This window comes from Malaya genurostris, chromosome 2 (assembly GCF_030247185.1).
Source record: "Malaya genurostris strain Urasoe2022 chromosome 2, Malgen_1.1, whole genome shotgun sequence".
In the NCBI taxonomy this organism is placed as follows: domain Eukaryota; kingdom Metazoa; phylum Arthropoda; class Insecta; order Diptera; family Culicidae; genus Malaya; species Malaya genurostris.
Genome location: NC_080571.1, coordinates 20,957,425 through 20,981,695, shown reverse-complemented (window position 1 = coordinate 20,981,695; position 24,271 = coordinate 20,957,425). Strand labels below are relative to the sequence as shown.

General features: G+C 38.5%; 2 protein-coding genes across 3 annotated transcripts in view; both read right to left on the bottom strand.

Moving 5' to 3' along the window:
- The window catches only part of LOC131427504 (actin-binding Rho-activating protein), a 38,995-nt gene that overhangs the window by 1,552 nt on the left and 13,172 nt on the right, over nucleotides 1-24,271 (bottom strand). The window contains exons 1-3 of one of the 2 annotated variants that reach the window (XM_058590748.1): nucleotides 20,172-20,315; nucleotides 860-1,002; nucleotides 35-194 (exon numbers count right to left, since the gene is read on the bottom strand). In XM_058590748.1, the coding sequence (XP_058446731.1) occupies nucleotides 35-194; nucleotides 860-1,002; nucleotides 20,172-20,195 (327 nt within the window). In that variant the 5' untranslated portion in view covers nucleotides 20,196-20,315. Of the gene's footprint in view, nucleotides 1-34; nucleotides 195-859; nucleotides 1,003-20,171; nucleotides 20,316-24,271 lie in introns of those variants that run through there. The other variant, XM_058590747.1, reaches the window with a different exon arrangement.
- Nucleotides 1,010-5,278, bottom strand: LOC131427503 (putative uncharacterized protein DDB_G0271606). Its single transcript, XM_058590746.1, has one exon. It carries the CDS (start codon nucleotides 2,551-2,553, stop codon nucleotides 1,027-1,029), a length of 1,527 nt encoding a protein of 508 aa, XP_058446729.1. The 5' UTR covers nucleotides 2,554-5,278; the 3' UTR covers nucleotides 1,010-1,026.

Below are 24,271 nucleotides of genomic sequence, written 5' to 3'. Positions count from 1 at the left end.
CTCGAATGAAATGAAATGTCACGAAGTAGCCTACATTGAACAGTTCGCCAAACAGAATCACTTTCAGTTCCGGTTCCTTCTTCGACAGGGGCTGACCCTCGTCGGCAATGACCGTGCACAGTTCCAGCATCTCCTGGTAGACCTGGATGTTGGCCTTCTTCCCCCGGTATTCGGTGAGGCTTCCGGCTTTCGGTCTGTGTAAGAATTTCGGAAAGAATGAGTATAGTTGTGAATAAATTTGTTTTGTTTCAGTGGTGCTAGTTTTTATTTTAGTTAATTTATATTTTATTTCTCAATCATTAAAAACAAATATTATATACATGAAAGCAGTTTGAGGAAAACACTTATACAAGGCGTGACTAGCTTAGTTTGACAGTTCTCTTGCTAAAGAAGTGCGACTAAATACTGTAGAGTTCAGGGTTGTAGGGTTTTTTCCTCGCTGATAGCGCGTTGCCCACCTACCGACGGTTAGGTTTATTGATTAATGGATTGGTTAATATCATCAAGCATAAGCGATTAATTGTGTGCTAAAATTATTTGCTTCTTCCGACGGATTGAAGTAGCGTGAAATGCAGAACGAGGCTAACAGCTGCTGACAGGCCACCATACCATATGGTTTGTAGTTCGGTTGTAGACGAGGGGACGGCTCCGGACCATCGATTGAGTGATGATTTTTGAAGCCACACTCGATTTCACTGCACAGTACACGGGGTTAGTGAAGCGTTAGGTTCGGTTTATGAGTTTTGTTTTACGCCAATGAAGGAAGAATAAGCAAACGGTGTTAAAGAACTTTCGCACACACACGCACATTCGTTATTAGTTGGTCAGTAGTTCAATGCTATGGACACCGGACACATACCTGCCGTACTCCTCTTTACTGATCTTTAGTCTTTGCATTCCCCGAACGCCTTGTGATTCCGAGAATGGATTGGCTATCTGGGATGCAATATGGCTTTTGGCGTTTTCATTAAATAGGGCAACCTTGGACGACAGTGGCGAATCCTGGAAGGAGAAAGAAAGTTTCGATTAGTAAAATTCAATTCGTGTCATTTTCGGGAAAAAAAAGAACAAATTTTTACAGCAACGCTCTTTGCGGCGAACGGAATCCCGCATCGGGTGGTCATCGACGGCGCAGATCAAATTTTGCAGTGACTGTGAATCACTTTCGCTAATATCGGAACGCATCATTTCGTAGCAAGCGACCATTCGGCGAACATTTGGTCCATGCGCGACCGGAGGTTCCGGGTCGCGAGGTTGCGGCACCATTGGTACCGCCTCCCGGCGAAGAGAACCGTGCCGGCAAAGTTCCTGTGGAGGAAAGCAGTGTTCCCGATCGAGTTTTCGCTTATTACGTCTCTCCCAACGGCGTTCGCGACGCCTTGCAATCCGATCGTTGTCATCATCATCAACATCATCGTCTGAGTCGTCACTGCGATCGCGCTGACGACGACGTTGCGAACCTCGGCGACGCGTTCGACGGGGTTCACTTTCTTCTTCGGTTTCCTCGTCATCATCATCATCTACGTCGTTATTTTCTTGTTCCTGTTCGTTACGATTTCGGCGCTGGTTACGACGCTGAGATCGACGTCGTCCAGCTCTTCGATTGGGCTGTTCTTCCTCCTGATCCTCCTGTTCGTCCTCTTCGTTGTCGTTTTCCTGACGCTGTCTACGTTGTTGTCGTCGTCGAGGTTGCTGACGATTCCGTCTGGGTGCTGGTTGTTCCTCTTCCTCTTCTGGTTCTTCCTCTTGGTTCTGTTGTTGACGACGACGATTTCTTCGCTGAGTTTGTTGCCGCCGAGGAGGCTGCTGTTCTTCCTCTTCGTCCTCGTTTTCGTTCTGTTGCTGTTGTTGACGACGCTGGTTGCGTTGCTGTCTGCGTCGCGGTGGTTGTTGTTCCTCTTCTTCGTCCTCGTTTTCTTCCTGTTGTTGATTTTGTCGTTGTTGTTGTCGACGTTGGTTACGTTGCTGTCGACGCGGTTGCTGTGGTTGTTCCTCTTCTTCACCCTCGTTTTCCTCTTGCTGTTGATTCTGCTGTTGTTGTCGACGTCGAGGCTGTCGACGTGGTTGCGGCTCTTGTTCCTCTTCCTCCTCTTCCTCGGGTTCTTCCTGTTGCTGCTGGCGTTGTCTTCGTTGTTGAGCCGGTCTTCTACGTGGTTGCTGCTGTTCTTGTTCTTCCTCGGGTTCTTCTTCTTCTTCCTGTTGCTGTTGTCGTTGTTGTTGCGGTCGCTGCTGTTGTCGGCGTCTCATAGTTTGCTGTCTTCTTGGTTGCTGTTGAGGTTCTTCTTCCTCTTGTTCATTGTCGTTTGCCTGTTGTTGGGTTCGGTTTCTCCGAATGGTTCTTTGTCTGCGTGGTTGCGGGAGCAAATCTTCATCATCCTCCGTTAGATCGTACGGTAGTATGCGACTTCGGCGGCGATCACGTTCCTCTAGGCGCCACAGTCGTTGCTGGGTAAATTCCAGATTCGCATCCAGGCAGACGCAGCAGGAACGCTGACACTTGACGCAGCTTTGGTCCGGATGACCACGGAACACTCGCGACACGATTCCACCCATCGTTATCGATCGCCAACTGGTTAGAACTTTAACTCGATGTTGACGCTAGTACTTCCGAAACACTACAAACTGCGGATCTACCGTCGGTCAGTGGTTTTATTCACACATGGTAACTAAGTCGGTCAGACTAAATGGTTGATTAATCGATGGATTCAAAGCTCGGCCTGTTCCGCTTGAGTAAACATTTGCTTGCATGTTGAAGTGCCTTATCGTACCAGTACTAGAACCTAGCATCGCCAATCGTCGGATAACCCTAATTCCTTGAATTTGAAATTGATCAATTTTCATTTCCTATATAAAATCTAACCTTAAAATCGCATTGGTAGACGGAATTCCTGCTTCAACCTCGATGTTAGTAGGCTTTGAAAACGAAAGCTCTGCGTGACTGCAGTCTGATGCGCGGTTGCAAAACGGCGGTGAGAACACGTCAAGTCGTCTATCTCGGAAAATGTGGGAATCCCGCAAAAAAAGCCTCGGTTTCGTGTCAAAATTTACATAATGGCGCTTCTTCATCTCTCGATCGCGTCTCGTCACGTCACCATCGCGCGGTGCAACGTGCGACTCGTTGTTGCCGCAATCGGTCCCTCTTTGTTGGCTTTATTATCAATTAAACGTCTGCAAGCACGTGGGAGGTTTTCTTTTTTGGGTCGCAACTGCAGTCGCAAGTCGCGACGATGAACGATAATGAGAGTGAAAACTCGAAAGAAAAACTCCGCTCCGAAGGAATGCAGTTTTGCAGTTCTTGTTTTTTCTGATGTGATGCAATGGCGGCTGCTGCTGCTGCTGCTCGAGCAACAAATCGATTTGATTCGAATTTCACAGCTCTCGGTGGATCCGCGACGAAATAATAATGACAAATGCCAATCGGACATTGCCGCTTCCACGCAGAGTCCACTGATCCTCCGCTGGTGTTAGGTAAGCAAACTGTCCTACTGAAATCAAAAAATTACCTAACGCCCCAGTTGGTCACAGGAAAATGCAACCGTAATTGCAGGAGAAAGCCCATCGGTCGACCGACCAAGATGAGATGAATTATTCAGTGCACAACCCCTCCGACGTCGGCATTATTGGTTCGAACTTCACCGGCGGAGCCCGCGGTGTGCAAAAATAATTATTGATTATCTTTTCATGTAATCCCAGATACAATCACGATTTGACGGTTCACGACTCATCTCTGACCGGGGTTTCGTAACCGAAGGAAGGCAGAGTTCATATAACACTTGCGTACTCTGGTGGAAACCGAGGAAAACCAAAGTGTAACTTAACTATCAACCTAAAACGTAAACCCGAAAAAATAACGATAGATGATAGGCGTGACGGATGAGATTGATGGACATCCGGATAGCCGCTGTTCAGTGAAAGGTTGCTTCGCCGTCCGACAGAAAAAAAATAATAATAATAGATTTGACGTTCATGTAACACACCTGCACACGAACACACTACGATGGGCCAGATGGTACGCGTTTTTTTCATGGCATACTCATCCAGTGACCTGTGCTTCAAAAGTCAAGTAGCTCAAAACAACAAAACAATATTCCCACACCACCAAGTTGCCAACTGGTGGCAACTTTCGAACCGCCACCACGAGTTGGACTTGGAATGTGTAAACAAACAGCAACTACTCAGCGGTGCCGTGAAAATCCGATTTCTTTCCTCGAGGGTGTTCTATTGTAGATAGTAAATGGTAAAAAAAAACCCCAAACCACTTGATGTTTACTCTTTACTCGACGAGATGCACATACAAACCGCAGAATGATTATGATCGATCCAAGCCCCAGGCGGGCCACCACTTGAGTTCCAAGCACTACCCCGATCGCAATCTGCAGCGAGCGCGGAACTGCGCCACGGTCCGGTGTTTGGTGTAGCCTCCATCGTCCCATTCCTGCCCGTTTCAAGTACGGCAGGGGAAGGATGGTTCCACCGAATAGGTAATAAACAAACTGTACGGTACCGTGCGGTGCGCGCTAATTTGCCGCTCGTTAAATTCTATGCGGGCCAACTGGAGGAAGAAGAAGAAGGCGAGCGGGCCCCCGTTACCGATCGTCGTTCACCAGGTCATGTTCTGTTTTGTTGATGTTTTTCGCCGTTGATGGAACTGCAACAGTCTGACCTACATCGAGTTGTTGGTACTGATTTGCTTCGGCAGTGAAGATTGCAGTTCAATTCCGGAAGGAGGAAGAAAATGGCAACTGCTACTCCGTATTTGCTAGACAATGCTTGGATTTTACTTTAAACTTGTCGATATCGTTTTTGAGTGTAGAACAATTCTCTTTTGATCAGTTGTCTCAAGTTCGCAGTCGTTCGCAATGCCGTTATTAGGTTTCGAGATTCAGTACCATTGCGATTTCTATTCGAGCAAATTAATATCACAGAAAAAACGGTTTCGGCTGTTGTTAGATTAAATAGATTGCGACTTGTCACTTGAGCTACGGAACCCCCGTTCGGTGAGTACAAGTTAGCATCGAAATATTAGGCGCAATCTTTTTACCTAATTGGAATTGATGACAACTGTCAGTGGCACAGCATTCAAGCGGGGCAACATCGAATTCGGCTGATGAAGTTTAACAAATTTCTAGTGTAATCAACGCAATAATTATTTAATGCTTCTTTGATTTATGATATTTGAGAACAACTCATAAGGAGTGTATCGAAAATAAGCTATCCACAATTTTTTTTTCAAATTATGATAAAAAACAATATTTTATTCGAACTAAAAATTGATCCTTTATTGTACGAGGTTAAACTTGAGCATAATGAAAACCGGATAAAATTTAAGTTATTCCTTCGCGTATTATTGAACTTTTGATCGAACGCTTCTCAACAAGTTCCGGACAAGTGTTGTATCACATTTTTTTGACGCTTGAGTCCAAATTTTTTTAAACTTCTGCATGTTCCCACCTGCCTTACCAGTCTTCTTGAAGACCCTCTTCACGATTGCCCAGTAACGATCGATGGGTCCGAAGCTAAGGGCAATTTGGTGCATTGATATTTATCTCAACGAAATTTATACCCTTTTCCGCAAGACAATTGCGAGTGGTTTTAGCATAGTGAGCCGACGCTAAATCCGGCCAAAACAGTGGAGGTGTACTATGCTTCTTATACAAAGGCAGCAATCTTTTCTGGAGACACTCAGATCGATAGATTTCTGCGTTTATAGTTCAGGTAGTGTAAAAATGGTTGACTTCAAACCACAGGAACATATTGCTTGCCATATCAGTACCTTTCGGCCGAATTTCTCCACTTGAATCGATCTGTCCGCATCGCTCACATCCTCCCCAACGAGGACAGTAAAGGATTGTGGACCTGGAAAGGTTTTTGAGTCCTCCTTTACATAAGCCTCATCGTCCATCAAAACGCATGCATACGGACACTGCAAAAGACGCGAATACAATTTCCGGGCCCTTGTTGCTGCTCGCTTCTGCTGTTCTACACTTTGTTTCGAGATTTCTGCTTCTTGTAGGTCTTCAGGTGATTTCGCCTCTTGATACATTGGATCATTCCGATACTCGTTCCTGCTTCTTTCGTCAAATCACGTATCGACATTGATTTGTTCTGCATGATTAGAGATACCACTTTCTGGTCCAGTTTCGGGTTGGAAGAACCGGGGTTTCTGTCTCTTCCTGGTATGGTCTTCCAAAGAATAGTGTTCCCCAAACTTATTAATGATGGTTTTACCACTGGCATGGTGAATTCCAAGCCGCTTCGCCAATTTCGCATAGTAATACCCTTTTCACTTAGCCACGTGTCCAGAACCTTAATTTTCACTTCCTTTTCAATACGCGACATTTTGAAAACGCAGAATTTCAACCGCACAAACAAGTAAACAAACGAAAGCTGACAGCCAAACTCACAGCATGCTGTGATCTGAGCATAAAAAACCATCACAAATCCATGCGTACAACACAAATGTACTATGTTAATAGCTTATTTTCGATTTGACTGTAGAAAACCAATAACCACTTCATTTGATAAGGAATCTACCTTTTATATTAGAAGGAGCAGTTAGAAGAGCAGTTGCTATAGTTACTAGAATAACTGGAAAACGTTTGATTCAATTTATTGAATTATATGAAATACACTGAGAAAGCGTTTAGGTTTGATTGAGCGTTAAGGTCAGGTTCCTCCAGAAAAACGTTTTTTCAGAAAACCCACTTGTTCTATAAACTATATTTCAAAATTATACATTCTACAGATAAAAGTAAATATATAACTTCATAAAAAAAATTTCTTTTTATTTTTTCAATATGACAGCTCTCAAAATAGCTGCTCAAACTTGTTCGATTTGTTGGTGTGTGTCCTTGTTTCTTGCAAACCAATCATCGGGAAGCAAAAAGCAAAACAGTTTCACATTCTTTATCGAATTGATTATGGTAATTTTTCGTCATTTCGGCACATCAGTGAAGACTTGACACTTCGGTGCCGATTAAAAAAGTGTGTTTTGCAAATAGCATTAACGTTACGTCTGCTTAGCGGTTCAACTTGAACTGTTTAAGTTTGCACTAAGCAGTTCAATTTGAACTGCTCTGAACTGACGAGTCTAAGACGAAACGTAAAGAAAATATCATTTTCGACCCTATTTTGAACTTTCAATTGTTAATAATTTTTTTTAAATGACAATTAATAATGTTGGTTGTAGTTCCGACCATACAGTACATCAAACGAGTAAAACGCCGTTTGGTTCATATTGTTTCGTGCAATAGTTTTGGCATACGAGTGACATTCACTTGAAAAACATGGTTTCGAGAAAAAGCCGATCATAGTTTTTATTCGCGACTAACCGTGCCTGGGTGCGTCCTGTCTCATTTTTTTACCAACTTCTCGGTCGCGCGTACCTTCGGGACTAAATCTATATCATTTCTAAGTCTTTTCTAGCAATTTACGAAAGTGGTTTACTAGTGGTGTGAGCTTTTCTCTTGTCATTTAAATAGTCTCCTTAAAACATTTATACTACTGTGAGCCGAAAATAGTTTCATAATTTCAAAGTTCTTCATTTATTCTTTCAAATCTCTTTAGTCCTCCTCAAAGTAATCCACCTAATATACTTGGACCAACGTTTTTTTTTTCAATCCTCGAAACAGTTGTTAAAGTCAATTTCTGGAATAGCTTTCAATGCGCGTAGCGATTCATGTTCGATATCTTCAATTGGTTCAAAACTGTTCCCCCGGAACGGTCGTTTAAGTTTACTGAATAGCCAGAAGTCACTGAACTGAATTCTTGATCCGGATCTGGAATTTAGCTCTTTATTTCAGTTGATTTAGAAAGAAGCATTATTTCTATTTAATTCCACCATATTCAAAAATCTATTTCTCCACCAATTACACGAGATAATGACAGACACAGATACCAACATTTCGGTGTGTATCAATTTTCAGTCAGTTCTTAAATTTAGTTCAAGTTCCTAAATGTCCAGAATTGTAATAAAGGGTGTTTTTTCTTGCTGGAATCTTTTTGGCAACACTGTTTTTGACAGATCACGCGTGAATCGTGTCTTGTGACATTGTCAAACTTGTTCAGTTTGGTCTGGAATTTTATCATGAATTGTCGTTTGGTCTATGAATGGACGCTGGCAAAGCTAGAGGAAGATCCATTTTTTATCGAAAAATTATGTTCAGCGAGTTCATTTCTGGTTGGATGGAAACATCAACAAGCAAAATTGTCGCATCTGGAGTTAAGACCAGCCAGAAGCATTGCAAATACCAATTTGCTCCAATCTTGAATCGATTGTTCTGAACGCTTATGCTCATTAGATTTCGATATTCGCTGTCGTTTTCTTCGAACTCATGCTTTTCTTCGTCTTCCTTCTGCTAGAACCAATTACGGTCACAATGAGCCTTTCGTCAGTATGTGCCGACTATTTAATCGCTGCTCAAATGTATTCGACTTTCACTTAGCTCACAACACCATAAATAATTTGTTTCTAAGATTATCCGTGTCCGGATGAAATTCAATACCAGGCTGTTGGACTATAAGGCCTTTAATTTGAACCATTTGTTTTAGTCTCGTCAACATGTAGAGCCGTCTTGAGCTAGTTTTAAATTGGATCAGTGTCTAATGATGAAACTGATTGAATTATTGAGGAAAACGGCGGCATTATTATTAAAACCGGTCGATATGTTTGAGAGAACGTGCATTGCGTATGGGCCATCTAAAGCGGAGCCGCGGCCAACATTTACAAGAAATCATCTTCAAACATTGAATTATATTGATCGTTCTATGCATTCCAATAAAGGTTTCATTAATTTTGCCATTTTTTTGAAAATCAAATGCCATATCTAGACGTGGTTTTTCCCTTCTTAATTTCAAGTACGGATGGAAGGCTTCATGTAGTATGTAATTATTATTTTTGTTAGATACTGTTATATAGAAAACTTTAGATATATGTCTAGCTGTTCTTTAGTTATCGTGCATCCAAGTTTGCCAAGTTTAACAGGTAGAAGGAAAGACACGATATTTTTACATAAAATTATGAGTTTCTAATAAAGATAAATACATAAAGTTTCAAGATTAGCAAATATATTATATATCAATATTGATCACTCCAAAGAATCCAATGCATATCTAAAGAGACATCACAGGTACACCATCTCGTGACGGAAAAGGTTACTAATTCAATATTGTTCAAAAGTGATAAAGTGGGGTTTAACTTTTCTGAAAATAAAACGACCTGATGTTGTGTATTTATACCACTGAAATAGGAAATTATCGTCATCATACTCGTGATTGATTTTTTTAAATTGGAATACTTCGAAAATGTTGACGAAATTCTGGAATCAGCATTACGATGAATTCGTTTCATTCTGCGTTAACATTTAAAGTTTTGCATATATTGAAAGTAATGTCAAAATATATATCAAAAAGGATTTTTGATTTTACAATGTATTCTCACTTGAATTAGTAAAAGATTGTATTTTAAGCCGTATTTACGGATTTTTTCTGTACAATGCCTATGGATAAATGTTTTATATATGTGGGGTTGTTTGATTCAGTGTTCTGATTGGAGAAGCTATCATATGTGTAATAAATATTGTAGTGTATTAGAGCAAACTCAGCTGGAAGTTTTATATGGGCGATCCATAATAGAACTAAAACTTGAACTAAGAGCAAATTCAGCAGCGAGTACCAAAAAAATAAAATTATTTTAGGTTTGGTCTAAAACTGATTTGTACAATTTGTAGGCTATATTAGTTACATCCTAAACCAACCGATTTCGGCTATACTTGTTCCAAGTTCCCGGTTCCAGAAGTACCGGAAATAGTGGTCAAAAATTTTAAAACGGGACTCACTCAATTTTCTCAGAGATGATTTGATTGATTTCCACAAACAGGCTCAAACAAAAGTTCCTCTAGTTTCATAAGATACTGTTTAACTTCATCCAGATCCGACTTCTGGGCCCTTATTACCGGTATCACTACACGGTGAAAACGAAGTGAAGTGATTGTGACCCTTATTATCAGTATCACTTCACGGTGAAAATCGAGTGAAGTGAATTTAGGTCCTTAGTACGGAAGTCGCTTCAAAGACAAAAGTAATTATTTGGATGAACTTGATGTCATTATGAACAACAACATTTCGTTGAAAAAATAAGTTTTTCCACTACAGTGATCACTTCACTATGAGTGATACGGGTAATAGGGAAAATCAAGTGAAGTGAATGTGAAAGTGGAAGTGAGAACGGTAATAAGTGCCCTGGTTCCAGTACTATAGGGTAAAGTGTGTTTAATCATTTAGTGCGACGATTCAAAATAAAGAAAAACTTTTATTGACTTGATATTACTGTTAACAAATTGAAAAGGTTATGTTAGATTATGCCCAAAGAAAAGTTTCTTATTTTATTAAAGATTGAAAAAAAAATTTCTTCGCAGAATTTTCTAGTGATGTTTTTGGAAATATAAGTAATATGAGAAAGGCATCATTACACCACTAGGTGGATTAAAACAGGGTTTTCTTTGACAAAAATAGGAATCAAAAAAATTAATTTTTAAAATTAATAGGATTTGTTTTATTTTCCGTGTACAGAAAGATATTCGCCCTTATTTTGAATAACAGTGTATTGATTTTTCGATGGAATATCTCATTCGTATTCACAAACCCACCAGCAAAATCAAAGTGAACTTATGTCGTTTTCGTTTTTAAATTGCACTACACCGGTGTAGGTAAGGTGGCACTGAAATCGTTCATTTTTGCCAATTGCACTACACCAGTGCTACACTTTTTCTGCACCGACACCACTGGTGTAGCACTCATCAAAAGTATGGTGTAGCTCTGTGCAATGGAATCGTTTATGGTAGTCCATGGTTACTGTTTATGTTTTCGTCATTTTTGTTCGTTTATTCATGCCTCCGTGTAGCACTGCACCGGTGTAGTGCAAATTAAAAACGAAAACGCCATTAGATTCGATTGGACCACATTCGATACGTCATTGTTCGGAACAAAGACGACCGTCTGCAATTTTTATTCTTTCACTGTATATGACCAAACGAAGAAAATAAATAAGTTCGATTTGTGACGGAGGAAAGACGTTTGCACCGAACTACACCGACGAAGTGTCCGTATTGAGTAGAAGGAAGAAAACAGTTCGATTGCTATTTCTGATTGCACACGCTGCGGCAAGAAGCGCTGTACCTCAGCCAAGGTTGAGTGGTCTGTCATGGTATTTGATAACCGAATTACATCAGCCCTAGGCAGTCGGCAAGTTTGTTGCCAGTTGGATGTAATCATAAATTTCACTTTAAGTCGGCACGGATTTCAACAGAAATTAGACAAGTATGCGATCGAGGCTCATTTTTTGACGAACCCAGCTTCTTCGCTCGGTTCCTCGAGGCCGACTTTAGCTCGTGATTGGATTAACTACCAAACGGTGACGGCCTTAACTTTGGCATCCGATCAAAATGTTCACATTCCAAAGCGGTTATGAGTCACACCGGCTAAATTTAGAATCAAAGAGCAGATCCGCGTTTTCCCTACCGAAAGAACGGTGACGACGCGACGTAGATTTAGGGAAGAAGAAGAAGAAGCAAAAGCACTCCGAGAAGGCGGAAAATTCGAAGGGTACCCGGCAACACGTTGAACTTGAACCTTCGCTGTAGGACAGAGGCGTGACTGTTCGAGCTGCTAAGAATGTTTTTTGACAATTTTAAAACGATCTACTGCGGTGGATGAAAGAAAAAAAAATTTGTTTGATGCTAACTAGAAAAGAATTCCACTTGTGTGATTAACACACGAACGCAGATTTGCTACTGTCAGTCAACGCCGACTATGATTTCGAAAATTGCGTACACGATACCAAACAAGTTCTAGTAGATTTGTTATCGAATGAAAAGCTACTCTGAAAAGTGTGATTATGGAAACAATTCCAAACAATCAACCATAGCTTTCCACTTAGTAATATTCATGTAACGAGTAAAAAATACCATCCTTAGCGCTCGGGGTGACCGGGTCACGAGCTATAGCGGTCAAAAGCGTAACACCTGTGATTTTGCATTCAGATGACCGAAATTTGCCAACCGGGATGACCTAACGCATCCATCCATCAACATCGCACCATCACTGCAATCATAATTATCACAATGATCATCATCACGATCATTATAAGGCATTAGGTAGCACCAGAATGGGGCCCATTTTTGCATTATTTCGCAAAACTGCGGACAAGAAGTAGGTGAAGTTGAACCATTCAACTAAGTGAGAGTTTGCACGCAAAAAAACACCTTAAAACTGTGTGGGGGACGGGTATAGCGTGATCGGTAAGTCGATGCCTTTCACGAAGCCCACCTGGGTTCGATTCCCAACCCCGCACATAGGGTCAGAAGGTTTTTCTAGCCCAAAGAGGTGAATGACCTCAAGGTTAAAAATCTCTATAATCGACACAAAAAAAAAAAAAAACCTTAAAACTAAAATCGTAGTCCAGCAGCAGCTGTCTCGGCGCATCTCATCCCCGAATTCGTCAACCCGACCGTCTAAAACACTGGCAACAACAATGCACACTCAATTATGTCCGCTCAGCAGGCGCATTAGAGACCAGGGAATTAACGCAGCAGGTTTTCGCGGTGGCACACTTGATTTGAGCTGTCAGTTTGGAACTTTTACTATGAAGATGAATGATCAAATCAATACACCTAGTAAAAGCCAACATTTCAAATTTCTATTTTTCACTCACCTCCCGTTTTGTGTTGTTACGACAACGCTGATTCGAGAGGTGAAATTATCAACAAGCGCACGTGTTTGTGGTTCACCAAAAACTTAAGAGCTTGTTTTATAAGCTCTTGAGGTGATTGAAGATTGCGTCGTGCACTTACCCATGAAGTAAATAACCTAGGAGAATCGCTAAACACTTTATGGCTTAAGTCATGACTCGCTGCCCACAGAAGTTGGACCGTATTTGCTCGTGATAAAACACACTATCGGAGAAATCTACTTCCACTTGAATTCATATAGACAACTTTATGCAAGTGACTGTTAGTTATAAAACAAATTCTATACCTACGAACCATTAGAAACAACAATTCGCTTCGACGCAATTGTCTGACGGTTTTACTAGCGTAGAGTAAACTTTGGTTCGAGTTGCACTGCCAAGTGGCAACGGAAGAGTCATTTGCGTTGTTATGCACTGATGAGTCGAAGACTCAAAAGAAAATAGGAGAATTTAAATTGCATTTTACACAAAATGTTCAACTTACCAGTTCTTTTTTTAACAAATATTTTTAAATCTAAACAAGAACAGTTGTATTAGTTTTCACAGCCTGGTTTTTTGTGAATGGAACACATCTCATCAGTCTCGCTGTTCAACTGGATGAGTATGAAAAAGACAAAATATGGTCATAGTTTGACCAGTTTTTCACGTGCGTTAGATGGAAAAGAACGGTACGACTTCAAAATGATGGGAAAATTGATAGGAAAGGCTTCACGATTCAAAAGTACCATCCTCTCCCAGTGAGTGAAAACGTCGATTGTGGCTGATCAAACGTACACACTAAAATTAAAATATGTTAAACACTAAAATGTTAACTGTCAATTATTGCCGAACTCAGAAGCAGTAATTTGCCTGTTAGCTCGGCAAAAGCGATACGGATTGAATCATGAATTGCCGAGTCATCAGTAATCGAATATGAAAAGGATTTTTCTTTATTATTGTGTGAAATAATTATCACAAAAGCTAAGGTCGTGGAAAGAGGGTGTTTCATTGACGTTGAATGTAATTCAGCATACAAAAAAGAAAAGCATCACGACTAAAGACAGTTTTTCCTATGGTTCTCGAACCCCCGAAAATATGGGGAACGTGCCGTTATGAGCCAATTTATTCTGATATGCTTTCCTAACGCCTCTAACTGTAAATAAGCAGATGTTTGTGAACATATTTATGAAAAGTAGGTAGCTTTTGATTTCATTTATCTTTTTACGAAATATAGGAATCTTTTTGCTTGATTCAATTTATACGTTTTCGGCAAAAAATGCACTTTACACTATTACTTTAACGAATTTCGGAAGAGAGCATGTGGATTACAGAACAATCAGAAAAATGTCTTGTTGCCGATCTAATTCGGCATTTCAATATGCCGAGATCGAGAATCTGTAATGAGTGTGTACCTTCCGTACGAACCGAATTTCAATTATTTTCATCTATTTTAAATTGTCCCACCGAATTCGAGAAAAGTACAGCTAATCGGTCATACTAAGAACCATTCAAATTTTCCCGATAATTTTTCGGAAACAGCTCCACCATTTCCGTCTACTGAAATAAGCCGTTCCAAAACAATATCATTTATAAAGAAATTTATGGATGTGAATGTTTAGTTTGCATGAAAGCCAAAAAATCCCAGTTATTTCAGTCAATTACTCAGTTATTTGAACTTAAAACGCCTGCTGCAATATTTTTTTTACTGTTATACAACGTTCACACTACGAGTTAAAACGAGTTTTAACTCTGATTTCATGTTTTAAGCGAAATAACACGTTTTTCTTCCGTGTTGTTCCATATTCAGAAACGTCACATTAAAACATGTTTTCCCAAAATAACATGATATAATGATCAGTCAAGCACAACCCTGCTAGCATTTTCCGTCATTTTTCGACTATGTCAATTGACAAACTTTTATCAAAACAGTTTTCCATCAGATTAGTCATGACAAAACAGAACAGGAAACTTGTACAACCATGCTTGTTTTACCTTTTTTTATATATAAAGGGTGATTTTTTAAGAGCTTGAGAACTTTTTTAAACAATAAAACGCATAAAATTTGCAAAATCTCATCGGTTCTTTATTTTAAACGTTAGATTGGTACATGACATTTACTTTTTGAAGATAATTTCATTTAAATGTTGACCGCGGCTGCGTCTTAGGTGGTCCATTCGGAAAGTCCAATTTTAAGCAACTTTTTCGAGCATTTCGGCCGGAATAGCCCGAATTTCTTCGGAAATGTTGTCTTCCAAAGCTGGAATAGTTACTGGCTTATTTCTGTAGACTTTAGACTTGACGTAGCCCCACAAAAAATAGTCTAAAGGCGTCAAATCGCATGATCTTGGTGGCCAACTTACCGGTCCATTTCTTGAGATGAATTGTTCTCCGAAGTTTTCCCTCAAAATGGCCATAGAATCGCGAGCTGTGTGGCATGTAGCGCCATCTTGTTGAAACCACATGTCAACCAAGTTCAGTTCTTCCATTTTTGGCAACAAAAAGTTTGTTAGCATCGAACGATAGCGATCGCCATTCACTGTAACGTTGCGTCCAACAGCATCTTTGAAAAAATACGGTCCAATGATTCCACCAGCGTACAAACCACACCAAACAGTGCATTTTTCGGGATGCATGGGCAGTTCTTGAACGGCTTCTGGTTGCTCTTCACTCCAAATGCGGCAATTTTGCTTATTTACGTAGCCATTCAACCAGAAATGAGCCTCATCGCTGAACAAAATTTGTCGATAAAAAAGCGGATTTTCCGAATGGACCACCTAAGACGCAGCCGCGGTCAACATTTAAATGAAATTATCTTCAAAAAGTAAATGTCATGTACCAATCTAACGTTTAAAATAAAGAACCGATGAGATTTTGCAAATTTTATGCGTTTTATTGTTTAAAAAAGTTCTCAAGCTCTTAAAAAATCACCCTTTATATAAAAAATAGGTATAGAATTCGCTCAAACTTTCGAGAATTTTTCCGAGGCCCGGAGGGCCGAATGACATATACCAATCGATTCAGCTCGACGAACTGAGCAAATGGCTGTGTGTGTGTATGTGTGTGTGTCTGTATGTGTGTTGTCAACTAAGAGGTCGAGATCTCAGAGATGGCTGGACCGATTTTGATCAAACTAGTCGCAAATGAAAGGTCTCCCCGTCACCCAAAACGCTATTGAATGGTTTTGAGATCGGATGTTTACTTTTTGAGTTATTCGAAGTTTTATGTCAAAATTTTCAGTTTTTTGACAGTATCTGTCACAATTGACCTAGAAAACAGAATATGTTTTCAGACTTAGATTCCGCACGATAATACCTATTCAACAAGCCATAGATTGTTAAAATCCGTCCATTTTTAACGGAGATATCGAAATTTTTGTGTAAACGACTTTTCCCCCTATTCCAGCAGTAGGAGTTTTGAGCGCAGTATGACAAAGCAATGCTTGGGAGCAACGGAAAACACGATTTTTTATTCTGTTACACACAATTGTTTCTAAGTATCAAAAAGACTGTGTACAGCATCCTTTTTCATGACAATTTGCCTCGGACCGATTTTAGCACCGCTCGTTTTTGGCAACATAATCGTTCGAATGTGACATATATAAACCAGATGATGGCAGATTTTTTTTTAATTATATTGTTTTAAACTACTTACAGCAATAAATGCTGGAAGAACATAACATCCATATACCATTCGAATCAGTTCGTCGAGATCAGCAAATGCGTGTGTGACAAATAATTTCACTCAGTTTTCTCTGAAAATTTCTTTTCTACAAATTCAGATTCATACGAAAATTCGTATGCTCCCAAACAAAGTTCCTGAATTATGTTTGATTCCGACCTCTGGTTCCGGAACTACAGGATGATATATGAAACGAAATCAAAATTGTGTAACTCATTCTTCTCGTAGATGGCTGAACCGATCTAAGATTCAAATGAAATCTAAGAATCATCTAAGATGCAAATGAAAAGTTTCAAGATTCTTTAAAACATCTTGCTCTTTAGTCAAATCCAACTTCCGGTTTCGGAGATACAGGGTGATTAGTATAAAAATGTCTATTCCACATAAATTAATCAGGTTTATCGGGTTAGCAGATTTGGATAGCCGATAAAAAAATTAACTTTTTTCAGTTTTAGTGGTATTCAGTTGTCGATTCAGAAGGCACCTTAAAATTTAATTCGTACTATGATTTCTCAAAGATGTCTTCACTGATTTTCAAATATTTTGAAACAAATGTAAACTATACAGCTATTCAGGTGAATTTATCTGACTTCGGCCATACCGATTCTAGAATTCCGGTTCCAGTATAAAATCGTTTCTCAAAGCTCATTCTTTTTTTAAAAAAAGCCTAATCAAATTTCAGAAACAAAAATTCAAATTGAACTAAACTTATATACAAAATTAATTAGTTTTATACATACATACAAAAATTAATGAATTTTATCCAATTAAGCTTCAAAGTTGTACTCAAAACTGTAATTTATTCGTCATATGGCCATACGAATCGGTTTGGGTTATGCTGGTTCCTGAATACCGGCTCTGGAAGTACCTTAAATTACCGTAAACTCTAAAGTGGAACTTACATATCATGGCATGATTAATCGATTGTCACACTTCTAGATTTAAATTCGATTGTATTTGCAGTTTCGACATTACAGAGTAATGAGTGATTACAATCTAAAATTGTCGCTTAAAACGACGGTCATTAAAATAATGTAATGAAAACTTAAACACCGAAGAATATTCATGCAAAAAACACATGCGGATTGATAAAAAAAGGTATCATCTCACTGCTAGGTGGATTAATCATGTTTTTTTTTTTTGAGACATCATTTATTTCTAAAAATATTAATTTCACGTAAATGGCCAAAGTTTCGAAGCAAATACCCTTCGAAACGTTGACAACTAACGTGATACAAAACATTTAAACCAACAAATGGCCAAAAATGACTTTTTAATACGTAGAAAAAAACTTTCTGAGTGAAGAAGTGGAAAAATTGAAGCGATTGACATAATATTTTTACCAATTTTTCCGAGGTATTGTGAAAAACCATGCTTCTTGAAACCGGGAATGCAATCATCAATTTTTTCACTGTAGATTTTCTTATTCCGAAGTACTACAAACTATTCTATGAGAATTCCGGAATCCAGTAAAGTTCCACAGTAATTTATCTTCTTAACAAGTGCTTAATATTCGCGACGTAAACTTGTTGTAGTTTGTTTATAAACAAACTCAATAACAAACAATATGTCATGCGTATAACATAATACAAGTGTGAACAGTCAGGTTTTAACTTTATATTACTATCGTTAAAACGTGTTATTTTCTGCAGGTGTGAACTTAGTATTAGACTCTTCGGAATACGACGAAATGTAGTGGAATTGAAAATAATTTTGATTTTGAACCCTAGAAATTGTAGCTGAGATTGATTTTCTTTAGAAAAAATTATTAAATCCGGACATTTTTTGCTTTAAAATGGTACAGGCAGAAAGAAATATTTCAAAAATAAGTTAACTCCGGTTAATTCTAATGAATGTTTTTACTGATATAGTGGCAATAGAATTGATAAAAAATGTTTTTTCTTTTATACAATTAACATTTGTTCGGGGCAATTAAACTCTAGTTTGAATCAAGCATATTTTATATGAATCTACGATATCTTGGTCCGAAACACCACATTGCGGTTTGAAACAACGATTTTTTGTTTGTTTGATGGGGGGTCAATCGTTCAGAGTTTGAACAACGAAATTTTGCCTAAGTAACTGCTTATAACTTTAACACAACACTCTCAGTTGATATAGAAATCCAACAATGCAAAATGTTCACAGTGCATTAAGAAAATTTTACTTCACTTGCAGAGTGGCTCGCTGGAAGAGCATTTTCGTTTTCAAGAACGTTGTTTTCAAGAACGTTGCTGATAATCCTATTGCTAGAGATGCACTTTCAAGAAAATACGAATACTATCCCTTCAAAAATTTTACAGAATATTCTCGATAGTTATCTCCACAGAGGTACGGTAGGGGTTTTTGAAAATGGTGAATATTTATTTTATGAACAATTTTGTGATGAAAAAATGCGGATTTATTTTCAAAGGGCTGCCATTTTACAGAAAATCAATTAATTAAAAAAAACCCTACGTACCTCTGAGGAGAAACCCGATCAGATGGCAATAACAAAATTATAACAACTGGAGTAATTTATTTCAGAAATATTTTGTAACAAATTTTGAAATATTTTTGGCTGACTCTAGCGGGAACAAAATCGTAACAGATTTTGAAACGTTTGAATCACAATTATTATTGAATTTGATATAACTACAGGAGTTCGAAAGCAGAAATTTATAACAATAGTTGTAAAAACTTAGATAGCAAATTTAACACAAAAAAGCTATCTCACAGCTAACTTTTAGCATTGTTTCAACCCAAAATTTCCAAAAAATCCAAAATTTTTTCCTTGCTACTAGAAGATCACAAATGTTCAATATGTTTTATTACATATGATAGTAGTCATCTAATTAGTGTGTTATTTTGGGTATTACTCGACTTTCAATCAGCCAAAAGTTAATACCACATTGGTGTCAGAAGTTAATTTCGTCATATCTAATAAAAGTATAACTCGTCTTGTATTATCTATAAAACCAGTAATATAAAGAAATTTATGGTTTATTATAGTTTGAACACATTCCTTCAAAATCATTCTCTTATGTTGGTGCAACCACATGCAGAAATATGTGAACACTGCTCAAACACAGCTTTTGACAGCGAACTAGAACCAAAGAACCAAAAGTTTCGGCTTCAAGTCAATTGTATGCAGATGACAATCGTGTCACCAGGGTGAGTTAAATCAACAACATTTCAGTTGACACAAACAGGGTGTGAAACAACTATTGTAATTCTGTGATCTCCGGGGATCTCCGTTTAGTTTACTAGAAATCACCTTAAAGTTTCCAACAATCATCGAGAGCTGGTGGTTTTGCCTTTAAAGTTATGCAAATAGTTGAGCGTCAATTATAAGATCACCCTGTTAATTCACGAAAAAGTAAACAAAGAAAAACTGTCATCTGCAATTTGGACATTTTTTGTCGTTTTGGTAAGTTTTTCTTTACGTGATAAAATGAACTATGCAACAAAAACTGCCTATAAAACGCAGCGGAATTATCATTATCATATTATCACAAACGCACCAAAACATTGGATTTACCAGCCATCTTTCATTCCACTATTCGTGTGTTCACTTCAGGCTTTTCCCGTCACTGATTCGTTCGCACTGATTGACGAACGATGCTGCGAAACTGTCCACTCAATTAGGCCCACAATTCAAACCACAATACAATTTAATTATCCAACCATCCACTTCTAACGTTACGCGTTATTTTTTTCGGGAAATTCCTTTGAATGGAGTGAAATTCCGACATTGTTCCCATGCCAACAACTAATGTACTGAACTCACCGACGTTTCCTCCGTATTTGACATGAGCGACGATGACTTTTCCCGCTAATTATGACACTTGTATCGAATAAAATATCTGCAGTGTGTGACTTCAGTCCGTTCCGAAATTGTTCCGTCTACGTGAGTAACCGATGGGAAACTGAAAACTGATCAACGCGGATGAATGGATAAATGGATGCTAGCGGCGGCGGCGGCGGCGGTGTTGGTCCCGGTTTGCCCTTCTGGTGATTTAGTGGACTGTTTACGTGTCACGAAGCGAAAAACATTGTAGTTTGCTTTGTTTATTCCGTGGGTGGAAGTGACGGTTTCTATTTTGACATGCGATGTGATATGGGACGTGTTTCGGTAGAAGGTAGTTTTTTTTTTTGTTTTCTTGCCTTTTTTTGAAGCCAAACTTTGGTCAACTATTTTCTATGCTTGCTTTGATTTACCACGGTTGGCTTCGAGGCAACCGATTTACGTTTAAGATCGTCTTCATCTACTGCATGAGAAATTTTAAACGTTTTGGAACGAATTGAAGAATTTTAAAAGTTTTTAAATTATTCACCGTTGTTGTTGATATAAGTTAGAAGTGTATTTACAGGATCCGGCACTCGAAGTGTAACCAATTAAAAAGGCCATATTTTCAGTTTGGAAATTTACTTTTACTTAATTCAAAGTACAAAATGTGTAAAAATAATACAAAATTCAGAATCAATTCACTTTTGCTCGATATGACCACCTTTTGCCTTGACTATGGCCTTGAGACGGTCAAAAAACGAATCGCAAGCTGCCCGAATGTGACTTGCAGGTATTTTGGCCCACTCGCGGACAATAACTTTTTTCAGCGCCTCGAGACTGGTGTATCTTTTAGTTCGGACTTTGCTCTCCAAAATGGCCCAAAGAGAATAATCCATTGGATTCGCATCTGGTGAATTCGAGAGCCATTGTGTGGACGTGATGAAGTTCGGAACGTTGTTTTTCAGCCATTCTTGGTTCACTCGAGCTTTGTGAGACGGTGCCGAGTCCTGCTGAAACGTCCATGATCTGCCACCGAAATGTTTGTCTGCCCACGGCTTCAAAGCAACCTCCAGAATACTTTCCCGATAATATGTCGCATTTACCTTGACGCCAGGCTCGATGAAAACGATTGGAGAGCGCCCATCTGCGGTTACAGCGGCCCAAACCATTATCTGTTGCGGGTGCTGCCTCCTGGTGGCCAATCGATGACTCAAATTCTCGTATGAACGGTCGGTCAAGTAAACCCTATCGTTTTGAGAGTTTACGAATTGCTCAATTGGAAAAATTTTCTCGTCAGAAAATACAATGTTCGGAAATTGACCGCTTTCGGCCAAACGAAGCAACTCCTTCGCTCTCTCAAGTCTAACTTTTTTTTTCGCGTTCACTTTTGGCAAAATGCTTTCTTGCGCTTGTAAACAATACAACTCCGAACTGTCATTTAGCAAAATTCTAGAGAGCTGATGCCCGTGCGTCAGCTGCGCGAGCGGTCTGAAGTTGGTTACACTTCGAGTGCCGGACCCTGTAGATTCATTTCTATACAAACCAGGTATATTTCGTTTCTTACATTTCTTACTTGTCATGACATATGATTTTCGGAAATCTTGTAAAAGTAAAGATATTACACAGAAAAATGGGAATAATAAAACCAATAATGTTTTTGAGCGTTTATTGAATATACAAAAAGATATTTTTCATAAAATACGATCTGAACATTATTGTGAGTTTGTCGTTGTAGTATTCATGCAAACAAAACATATATATTGAACTTTTGAATGCTGTTGGCAAACTGGAGATGAACAATTTGAAGCAACAAAAACGAGTTTTTCGGTGAATTTTTTCTGCTTCATGTACACATTTCTTGCAGTCTCTCTTGCGTATAAGTATTTCGGCACAGATGCTTGTACGATTAGTCACAACAATCAATGGAATGTTGATTGGTTTATCGAAAAAAGATTCAATAGACGAACGAACGACAAAATGTTTGATTATATGAACATTATTCATTTGGTTTTCAATGTTCGGCAAAACAAAGAATGGAGAAAAGTGAGTCTTGCATTATTTTTGTTGCATCGTCGAGTTCTTTGCAAATACAATAGGCCGCCAGTGCCATCCCATCCAACATGTTGTTAAAAAATTACTGTACGAGACTCGACCGATCATGATGACATTAAAAATGCAATTTTTAAACTCTCCTATCAACAGATTTAAATTTGAAAAATAGGCAAATAAGGAGTCTAAAGCTAATTTTAAGAATTAATTTATTTGCGTTTAAGATGTATTTATAATAATATTTATAGATAAATAAATAAATAATGATAAACAAAAGATAGATAAATTGTAAATATATAAAATTTATGATAAAAAACGAAAAAGGTCTGGCTGGACCCATCAGTCAGACAAAGGGTTAAAACTGGCATACGCTGCCCTTATATTTTTTTCTTTCATTGAAACACGAGTAAAAGCCTGCTGGGACTGCCAGTTTTTCTTGTTAGGGCATGTTCAGGAGTGCTCTAGTTCTAGATGCATAATTTATGTCAGTTTCAAAATTTAAAACCGGAAATTTAACAATAAAAACTGCCAGCCCCAGCAGTATTCTACTCGTGTTTCAAAAATATGAATAAAAGCTAATTGTGATGAAAACAAACTAATTTCAAAATGGCGAATGTGCATTTGTGGTTGTAAATGAGCTGTCAAAATGGTCAATTGTATTTGTATACCACAGAGTGGGCTAGTTTTTCAACTTGTTTTGAGTATAAAACAATTAAATGTAGTGAAGCCTTAGGGAATCTTCAGTAGTGTTTTAGTTCTAGATGCATAATTTATGTCAGTTACAAAATTTAAATCTGATTTTTTTAACAAGAAAAACTGGCAGCCACAGCAGTTTTTTACTCGTGTTTCAAATATACAAAAAATAGAACGGCATCGTAGACCAGTTTTAAATATAAATAATATATAAATAAATAAAACTAGAACGCTTTTCTGGGTATACGTTTGTTCCAGTTTCTGCTCTATTATAGATCTTCCATGTAGTACTTATAGCTGCTGAATTTGCTCTTACAAGCTACATAAAAGCAACTATGTTCATAAATCCTCAGAAAAACCGATCTCTACATTATGCAGCCGACGCAGAAACATTCAATGTAAAAACTGGATAAAATATTTTTTCTCTAATAAAACGGGATAAATTTTTAACCGATTGTTGTATTTCATGATTTGTTTGCTTCTTGAACAGAAGGTGTAGGAAAATTCAAACTTAGATTTTGCACTTGAAGTTCAAACCCAGGTTTTCCACATCATTGAACAAAACTCTACATCGGTTTTGATTCCTAGTGCTTCTTGAGGTGGCCCCGCTTCTTCTGTTAGCCGGAGAAATTCCGGAGCGTTGTGCCATTTGAAACTTCTAGAAACATCCCCCAAGTTGGAATCTCACTCATCCGAAATGTGACAAACGGAGAATGACGACATCCCAAAAACCCGAATGTAGTCACATCCCTTGAACCGAATGATAGAAAAATTTGTCAACTTGGAAAAACAGTTAGTCGATGACCGATTGGGTTAGTCGGACTCCAATCACTGCAAATTGATATTCTTAGTTTCGGGTTAGAACCCTACACACTTAAAACCATTTCTTGAGCTCGGCATAATAAAATGCCGAAACTGATCAGCAACACCTAAATTTGCGGATTGCTCAGTAATCAATACGCATGTTTCTGAACTTCGTTAAATGCATTCACTGATATTTCGGTAAAATGCTTCACTTTGCCGAAATTTGGCATAATTGCTTGCTGAATTTATCAGTAAACAACAGATATGCCGACATCAGCAGAGACGTTTGCCGAAATTTCGGAATATGCGCTAGCTGTCATTTATTGCCGCGTTACATTTTCGCTTCGCATTGCGCGATTATTTTCTGATGAAATTCTCGAGTGAAAAAATGGATAATCTTCGAAGAAACGTGGAACCACTTGCAAGTAAAAATATTGAATAAATATAGTGACATGTTTCGCTTTATAAAAAGCGACTTTATCAGATCACATTATAAGGGAAAAACACCCAACACGGGGCTCAAAGAGTCCTCGAGACAAAACTTTGGGGGATAT